This window comes from Monodelphis domestica, chromosome 2, assembly GCF_027887165.1.
Source record: "Monodelphis domestica isolate mMonDom1 chromosome 2, mMonDom1.pri, whole genome shotgun sequence".
Taxonomy (NCBI): domain Eukaryota; kingdom Metazoa; phylum Chordata; class Mammalia; order Didelphimorphia; family Didelphidae; genus Monodelphis; species Monodelphis domestica.
The window spans coordinates 487985574-487995319 of NC_077228.1; the positions used below are offsets into that span (position 1 = coordinate 487985574).

Consider the following 9746-nt stretch of genomic DNA (forward strand, 5'->3'; position numbering starts at 1 on the left):
ATAGTTAAACTTGCTTTTACCTACATCAGTCAGGGCTGGGGAATGCTATTAATAAAAATGGTGAATACTTCTAGGATGCTTTGGGTGTTAGTAAAACACTTCCGTACATGGTTTTGTTGTGTATATATATATACACAAATATATTTGTTTGGGTATGGATATATGTATATACAAATATTTGGGAAGGGGTGTGTGTGTGTAGGTATTGCCCTCATTTTACAGATGGGGAAAGTGAGGCAAAGAGAACTTAAGCACGTTGTTTGTTTGTGCTTCTAGAGATGCCAAGGCCTGTGTGGTCCATGGCAGCGATCTGAAGGACATGACTTCTGAACAGCTGGATGACATCCTGAAGCATCACACTGAGATTGTCTTTGCCAGAACCTCTCCTCAGCAGAAGCTCATTATTGTGGAAGGTTGCCAGAGACAGGTGAGAGAGCAGAAACCTTGCAGAAGGGAGGGAGGGGAAAGGAAGGGAGTAGGAGACTCCCCGTGGCTTGCTGTTCATTCACAACATTTCAGGAGTTTTTCCCAAGAGGAAGCAGAATATTCCCACATCAATGAACCTGGGATGCTTCTAGTTTATTGATTTCAAAACCTCTGTCATGGAGAGGTTCAGTGCTAAACCCAATAAGGATACCTGAACTGAAATTGCTTTTGCTTGGCAGGATCTATCTTCTTTGAAAATATAAAGTAGGGGACAGCTAGATGACTCAATTTTAAGATAGAGAGCCAGGTCTCAGGTTCATGTCTGGCCTCATACATTTCCTAGCTGTATGACCCCGGATAAGTCCCTTCACCCTGATTACAGAGCTCTTTTGCCTTGAAACCAATACCTAGTATCAATTCTAAGACAGACGGTAAAGGTTTTTTAAAAAACGGGAAACAAAATGGATGGATACGGAGGTGACCTAGAAACCCATACTACATTTGTAGTGTGGACACATTGAGAATTCCAAAGACTAATTTTGATAACCCACCCCCCAAAATGTAGGCAAGATCCAGAAAGGTGTTGAAGTATGTCCTTCCCTTAATATTCTCCTTTGCTCTCAACAGGGTGCTATTGTAGCTGTGACTGGGGATGGTGTGAACGATTCTCCTGCCCTTAAGAAAGCAGATATTGGGGTTGCGATGGGCATTTCTGGCTCTGATGTGTCCAAGCAGGCGGCTGACATGATTCTCCTGGATGATAACTTTGCCTCTATTGTAACTGGCGTCGAAGAAGGTAAGAAAAAAATCTTCATGAACCTGGCATCTGCTGTTAACTTTCCTTCACCAAAAAAAAATAATTTCTAATTTTTAGTGCTTTTTTTTGGTTAATAATGCAGCTTTATAATGAATTATCTTATTATTGTTCCTAGGTCGACTGATCTTTGACAACCTGAAAAAATCCATTGCATACACACTGACCAGTAACATTCCAGAAATCACCCCTTTCCTCATCTTTATCATTGCAAACATCCCTCTACCTTTGGGAACTGTCACCATCCTCTGCATTGACTTGGGCACTGACATGGTGAGTCCAGGTGACATCATTCAAGTAGTAGCAAACATTTTTGCTTCCCAATAGATGGTACATCATTGGGTGTGCTGGTGTGGTCCTCAAATCTACTGCCGGGAAATAAATGTCCACATTATCTTCCTACCTCTTCCATAGGGAAAGGAATGTATTTTGTCCTATAAGCTGGGTTGCTCAGTAATCTCCATTTTTTTCATCAAATCCTTGTTGGAAAGGACCTTAGAGGTCGTCTACTCCATTTCTATTTTTAGCTGAGCAGATATTTCAAATACTTCCATCCCAGGAGAGCACAGCTTGTTGTGAAGGCTTTCCCTTCCCCCTGTTATCAGTGGCAGCTTTTTATTTAGCAAGATGTCTATGTATCAGGTAACCAAACCTAAAGCAGCATCTCTTTCTTGGAATAACTTAAACCAGATTGGGACAGTGAGGTTACCAAACCCTCTTAAAGTTGGTCAAAAAAGATTAGAGCACCTCTTTACCATGCCCCATACTTGTCTCAGCTGTAGTCATGGACTTCTTTTTTCCCAGGTACCAGCCATTTCCCTGGCTTATGAGCAAGCTGAGAGTGACATCATGAAGAGACAGCCCAGAAATCCAAAAACTGACAAACTGGTAAATGAGCGACTGATTAGCATGGCGTACGGACAGATTGGTAAGCAGCAGCACCTTCTCTTTGCTCACAGTTCTTAGAGAGAAGGAGATAGATTGGCTTTGAACCAAGACTTTCAAAGTCTCTGGGTGTTTGTCCTGAGGAGGCTAAAAAAAGGCTTTTAAAAATCTAATTAATAAAGCCTTATAGGATCTGTTCTCCTCTTTATCTCAAAGTGGCTCAAGATTAATAGACTAATTCCTGCCAAGACTCTTTGATTTTTAACTCCATTTGGTCTTTCTTTCTTGGTAAGATCATGCCTTTTTGACAGTTATGGATAATCTAACATCTTCCTACAGTTTCTATCTCTCTGTATTCAGAAGAGCAGTCTTCAAATAACAATCTTTAGTTTGAATTGAAATTTAGGCTTGCAATGAATGTGAGAGAGTAATTTCCAAGCCTGGAGAATTTGGTTGGTCAAACTGAGAAATGATCATTTCTTTTCCAAGAGATGAAAATCCTATACTAGTAAGAACTGAAAAAAAGGAAGGTCTCTTCTCTCTCTCTGTCTCTCTCTCTGTCTCTCTCTCTGTCTTCCACCCACTCCTCATTAGCTTTGCATAAACTCAAAAACATGAGGTAATACTTTTGGTGACAACTCATATATGTAATCAACTTCTAGTAGAATATTATTCAATTATGATTCATTAAGCATTAGAGATAGCAAAAGACAATCTGTTCACAAAAAAATTCATCTTCTGAAGGGGGAAGAACATGAAAATAACTGTATAAACAATGTGCAATTCCAGGACAAATTGGAAAGCATCAGAAGGAAGGCACTGTCATTAAAAGGAATCTGGAAAGGCTTCTTGTAAAATATGGGATTTTATCTGGGATTTCAAGGAAGCCAGGAGAACCTAGCTGAGGAGGGCAAGCATTCCCAAGCAAAGAGGATGATAGATATAGCCAGTGGAAATGCCTGGGTCAGGAGGAGTGTTGGAAGAGATGTTAGAGCATGGAAAGGTCAGTTCATTTAATACCTCCCCCACCTCAGTTTACAGAAGAGGAAAGAGCCTATAGAGTGTAATTTTGTTTCTATGAAATCTTCTAGGAATGCTCCTTCCTTGGAGAGTGGGGGACAGGGTTCTCAACATAATTCTTAACCATGCTTTTTTGATTAGATTGAAGTACCAGTTTTCATATTAGTGGGCAAGTCAAGTGGCTGTGTCATCATCTGAAAATAGATTTGTCTAGAATGGCCTTTTGGTATAGTGAAAAAAAAATAGTGGACCAGCTGTCCAGATGGGAGCTGTTTAATTAATTTTTAGTTAATGCATGAACCTAACAAGAATCTCAGAATGAGCTGCTCAGAGAATCTTGGGACCTTATTTCCATATCTACATAATAAATTCCCACCCATCGCATCTCTCAAGGCCACTATGGAGATCACAGAAGTAATGGCTTCTATGTAAAAACATTTTCACTCTTGATGAAGAATAAATGAAGGAAAAATGGAGGGGAAAAAAGACTGTTTTTCTCCTTTCTCTCAGGTATGATCCAAGCTCTTGGAGGCTTCTTTACGTATTTTGTGATTCTGGCAGAGAATGGTTTCTTGCCCTCGGGCCTGTTAGGAATCCGAGTGGAATGGGACGACCGATGGGTGAATGATGTTGAAGACAGCTACGGCCAGCAGTGGGTAAGACCTCTCTTGGATATTTTTTCTGAGATGAGGAAGGAAAGTAGTGAAGGAAAAGGGGGCTTAGGTTAAGAAAGCAGTGATGGAAAAAAAAAAGTTAATTATGTACCTCCCTTCTCTTTTAGACCTACGAACAGAGGAAAATAGTGGAGTTTACTTGCCACACAGCCTTCTTTGTCAGTATTGTGGTGGTGCAGTGGGCTGACTTGGTCATTTGTAAAACCAGAAGGAATTCAGTCTTCCAGCAAGGAATGAAGTAAGTAATACTTGTTAACAGATCCTGACTGAAGGGCAGGATCTGGTCTAAGGCACTAACAGGCTTCTGAGTCATCCCCTGGGTACATTGGAATAGAGAGTCTTCTTTGTGATCCGTTGGGTCCTCTTCCTCCCTCCTCAAATGTCATACATCTTAAAGGTTTGATGGAGTAGCTTGGCACAGTCCACCCTCTGGACATTTGAGAGCTTACTGCTCTTGAGCCTTCTCTTGGCTGGAGACAGTTGCTGGCTGCCTGGTCATTCACATCCTTGTTTTTATGATGAGGAATGGTGGGGAGCCCATCATTTGGGGGTTACTTTCTATAATGAATAACAAGTATAGAAAGGCACTAAGGTCATTGAGGGAAAGCAGGATATTTGGGTTTAAAAATAGTCATTGTCCCCCATTCCCATTCAATTTGGTTTAATTCTATCTCCCTCTCTTTAGGAACAAGATCTTAATATTTGGCCTGTTTGAAGAAACTGCCCTCGCTGCCTTCCTTTCATACTGTCCCGGAATGGGTGTTGCCCTAAGGATGTATCCCCTCAAGTAAGTTCCTCAACTCAGTGGATATGTACAAAAAAGTATTCTTTGAGATTTCATTTTCTCCCCATGTGAATCTCTTTTTAGGCTTTCAGAAGCTCTGGACGTTTTTTCAGGTGCATGATAGTTGTCAGGGAATAAATCTACCAATTCAGAGGCTGATATGGTCTCGACTAAACTTTTATTGCTTTGGGGTTTAACCTAGACAGCAAATAAACTTATCTCTGAGACTTTCTCACCTAGAAGCCATGATTGATTCCACTCATATTCCCTGAACAGAAAACTAGATCTTCCTGTAGGATTTTGAGACCCTGCCTGGACAGTAGAAACAGCTCTATTTTAGCACGCCAACCCCCAAAATGGGACTACTTGTCGGTCCAAATGCAATTATTGGGGAAGGAAGTCACCGAGGACTGCTAAACGTATCATTGAATTCTGTTTGCTTTCTTTAATCCTTACCTCCTGTCTTAGAATTGCTATTAGTTATCAGTTCCAAGGCAGAAGAGAGGTAAGAGCTAGGCAATGAAGGTTAAGCAGAGAGGGAGAGAGGAGGAGGGAGGAAAGTAAGGAAAGAAAAGAGAGGGAGGGAGATAAGGAAGGAAAGGAGAAAGGGAGGAAAAGAGAGGGAAGGAGAAAGAAGGCACTTTGCAAGTTGACCATATTAATGTCATCTGTCCTGAGATGATGTTGGGAAATGCTTCATCACCACTATGTATACTTCTCCAACATTTATTCATGAATTACCTCCTCTGGGATCTGCATAGAGGAAAGTAAGCGTCATGTTCCTCTAAATCTAGAGACAGAATTCTGTCCAGGGGAACTCTTTCCTCAATCTTTAGTTAAGAATGCTGATCCCTCTCACATGGGCAGTGTGGAGGACCTGTCCAGTGCTGGGGCCTGGTCTGGGTTTGGTAGCAGCAATCTCCACTGTGATGAGCTGGAGAGGACTGTACCCCAGTTTCCCCATATCATTAAATATCTCCACTCAAGGAGCCTATTGTCAATCAGGCACTAAACATTTAGTAACTATTGGCTGCTCTTCTAAATACTGAAGATACCCATAAAAAGGAAGCTTATCACACTCAGCCCTCTTGTTTCCCTCAAAGCTCCCATGGCTGGGGCTGACTTGGGCCACAGAGCCAACCGTTCTGAAGTTCAGAAGGCCAGCAGATGAAGCGAGTAATTGTTCAGCTTTCTAAAAATATAATGGAAACACCATAAAATTAGCAACAGAAAATATGCTCAAATCTCATTGACAGATCATCTAGCCTCAAAAAGGGCTAGATAAACCCTGTGACCTGATTTCCTTTGAAATCATTTTAGGCTTGAATCATATGACTGTTTGTTTCCATTAGTTTTTCTTTTTGACCCCATCTCCATGTGACTCTTTGTTGTGTCATGTTGAGTGGTTGGGGTGTCCTTATGAGGAAGGATTTCATCATTTTTTTTCCGAAACACATGACTTTTCTCCTACTTAACTTCCTCTCTCTGTAGCCAAGAGCATGCATAACTATTTGATTCTATTTTTTTTAGACCAACCTGGTGGTTCTGTGCCTTCCCTTACTCTCTCCTTATCTTCGTTTATGATGAAGTCAGAAAGCTTATCATCAGAAGGAGCCCTGGTGGTAAGGACATGATTATGATTGGGAAGTGGGTGCCATTTTGGGTTTGCCATGAAAAGATCTGTATTACTCTCAACATAAGCACCTATGAATCTTAACCGCTTGGGCTTGATTAGTAGGAGTCAGCTCCAATTCTTGTTCTTAAGGATGCGTGAGCGAGAGCTCAACTGAATTGTTCAGCGTTTTTATCATGGCTGGGAATGTTAAAGAAGCCTGTAGCAGTCACTGGCTTTGAAATGCAAAGTAGCTACAAGCCAGAATTTGATAGCTGTCAGAACTCACAATTATCTACTCAGCTTATACCCTGTTACCAGAGAGAGTTCATTATTTTGAAATAAAATTTGGCAGTGAGATTTAAATAGATTGTACTGAGAATTGTAGGGGGGGGGGACTCCATCTCTGAAGCTTAGTTAGCTTATTCATTCTTTATGCTGATTATCCTCACTGGAAATTCTTTTCATTTGTTTTCATTAAGAATTACAAATTATATAAATAATGTAAATTATTCCTTATGCTGAGAATACTGACTGACTACTCTTTGGATTTGTTTTCACTTAAGAATTATGAATGATATAAATTCTAAATTATTCCTTATGTTGAGAATCCTCATTGGCTACTCTTTGGGTTTGTTTTCACTTAAGAATTATAAATTCAGTATTTAATTTAGTTGATTTGTCTTCCCTTTTCCTCCCTCCCCATTGTGTTTGTGTGTTTGTGCTTGTGTCTGTGTCCCTTTGTTCTTGCACTTCTAGGCTGGGTGGAGAAAGAAACATACTACTAGTTTCCCTGTACTGCACGTCGTGGACCATTCCACATATTCTGCATCCATCACCACCTCTTTGTGTAATTCAGTCTTGGAATTCAGAATTTTACCCTGGTAGGAAAGAACAGAAGCATGTGGGGAAAGAAAGGAGTCCCGGAATGAAGCATGTAGATATGGGGGGGAGGGGGGGATAGGGCTGCCTGTATACATCCGTCTATGGGAAGGTTTTTATGTGCCTTTTTGTTTTTGTAAAAAAGGAAAAACTGGAAAGACTGAAAGAATAAATTTTATATCTGGATTTTTACAATAAAGATGGATTATAACTGAATTATTCCTGTGTCTTTTTTTAGGGGAAGGGGGCAGGGGATACCTGTTTTTGGTACCAACACATGATTTGTAGTTGGCTTATTTTGTCTTGGATAGATGAGTTCACTCGACCCCATTTTCAGATATTTCTATAGTTGGAGACATGAGACCATTTGCTTCCTTTAAATTTATCCAGTCCTAGAGCTTTGAAGTTCCTACTTAGTATGCTGCTCAAGTAGCACCAAAAGGAAGTTTGCAAAAGTGGTTTCCAAATTAGAATAAGCTGAAATATCTATCACATATATTTGTCCTTATGTCACCAATGTCTGTTTAGCAACACACTTTGACCAGATTATGTAAGTAACTTCTGATAGAAACTTCATTGAAATCATTAGGAAACATCATCTTCCTTGATGCCCAGTTGGAGAACCCCTTCAGAATGTATGACTGGCCCTAAGACCCACTCAAGAGTAGAAGCACATTAGGAAGATGGTATTACAGATTTTCCAAATGGAATAAAATAGAACCAATATTCTTGATTCCTATCTCTAGGCATGTTAAACTCAAACCTTCTGATTCCAGACTTAGCACTCTATTTACCACCTAAAAGAAAATGGAAAGGGTTTAGGAAAAGCAATCCCTCCCCATTGGGGCAAGAATGAATGATGGGAAGAGCAGTGCTGAGAACTGAGTGGTAAAGCAGAGCTGGGACTCTTAACTGGAATAATGAGGACCAGCTAGGTGAAGTAATGTAGTGGATCAGATACCAGACTTGGAGTGAGGAAGACCTCTATTCAAATTTAACCTCAGAAGCTTATTAACTGACCCTGGGCAAGTCACCTGTTTGCCTTGGTTTCCTCATATGTAAAATGAGCAAGAGAAAGAAATTGGCAAGAATTCCTGTCCTTTGCCAAGAAAATCAAGGTCACGAGAGTAGAATGGGACTAAACAACAACAAAGGTCATCAATGGAAAAGCTGGGACATTTGATAACTGGATTAGGAACAGAGAGAAGCTCTGATTCCTGGTGTAGAGCTGTGTGAGAAGATATCAAAATAATGGGGAACTGTATGTTCCAGGAATGAAAGTGTATTTGGTGGGTTTGTAGAATATGAATGGCTATGACCAGAGCTTTGAGGTCCAAGCTTTGCTACTGGCATATGCTAGCAAAGACCCTGGGCAAATCATTTAATCTTTCAGATAAAAAGTTCATTCTTCATTGATGAGATTTCCTTCTATCAAGTAGATGGAAAAATGCAACAATTTTAGCTTTCCCAACTGGAATAGCTCTTTTCCCCCCTCAAAGAGATTATATTTCTTGCAAAGGGGGTAATTATGAGGAAGTTTCTGAAGATAAAATTATCAGGGTATTGATTTGCAGAGACTGCTGGGTATGGAGGGAGGAGGAAAAAAACAGGTTTTGTGGGTTATTGGTGGTCCATAATCAAGAGTTTGAAGAAATAAGATTGAGGTGGGAATGAGGAAGAAACGAATTTGGTTTGTACCAAATTGTACTTGTAGGGTCAAGTATATGTCCAGAAAGTGATGGGTATTAAGTTTCATGAAACTATATCTTATGCTCAGAGACTCAAAGTATGATTGAGTAATGAGGCTGGACACAGGTCTTAGGTTTAAGGGTTTTTTTTTCAGAGACTTGCCTTTAGAAAAATTGTTTTCTTGTCATAGATAGCTTTTACAGAAGTGTAAAATATAGGAGAGTATGGATGTTGGAGGAATATGTGAGATGTGAAGGCCTCCGAGTCCTTTTTAGGGCTGCTCACCCACCATTGGTGTCTCCTTGGCATTCAACTCTCCCCTGTGGCTCCAAGAATCTGTAGCATGGCCAGGGATCACACCCCCATAAACCATGTCAGCAGATGGGCTAGACCAGGTTGAAGGTAATCAATGAGCCACAAACTCATTCATGGGGGACCCTGAGGGGAGAGAGTATGCATACCCCAAGCATGTGAAGCTTTGAAGGATGAGACCAATTGGTTCCAATGGGCCATAGGCTGCAACAGGTGTTGTGGAGCACTTAGAGCTTGGTCAGAGATCAAAGAGGCCAAGGTCATTCACTGCATCCCAGGCCATCGCCAGTTCTCCTGATTTTTGTCTTGCTGCTGGACTTAGATAACTAGCAGAGAGTGAAGCAGAAGATTTTGTGCAACTCTGACTCACTTAAATCCAAATTGTGCACAAGTCATTACCCTGTTGCATTATTGGTGTTTTTCAAAAACAAAGGACAAACAACAGCTTTTATGGAAGAAATAAGTTTTGTAAAAAAAGGATTAATTTCTTAAAGATGATGGAAACAAATTCTTGGGATGCATGAAAATTCTAGCTGAAAAAGGACCCAAAAGGAATGTTCCAAACCCTTTTGTTTAACAGATGATGAAATTTTGATCAAGAATTGTAAATGACATTGTCCAAGTCCAACAACTACATTATCTCTTACA

At 40.4% G+C, this 9746-nt stretch overlaps 1 protein-coding gene across 1 annotated transcript in view; it reads left to right on the forward strand.

The window, feature by feature from the left end:
- Positions 1-7313, forward strand: part of ATP1A1 (ATPase Na+/K+ transporting subunit alpha 1) — a 33279-nt gene extending 25966 nt beyond the window's left edge. Inside the window, exons 15-23 of the mRNA XM_056819252.1 lie at positions 277-427; positions 1054-1222; positions 1359-1513; positions 2045-2168; positions 3656-3801; positions 3927-4057; positions 4505-4606; positions 6134-6225; positions 6975-7313. Coding sequence (XP_056675230.1) covers positions 277-427; positions 1054-1222; positions 1359-1513; positions 2045-2168; positions 3656-3801; positions 3927-4057; positions 4505-4606; positions 6134-6225; positions 6975-7003 — 1099 coding nt within the window. The 3' untranslated portion in view covers positions 7004-7313. The remainder of the gene's footprint in view (positions 1-276; positions 428-1053; positions 1223-1358; positions 1514-2044; positions 2169-3655; positions 3802-3926; positions 4058-4504; positions 4607-6133; positions 6226-6974) is intronic.
- The last annotated feature ends 2433 nt before the right edge of the window (positions 7314-9746 follow it).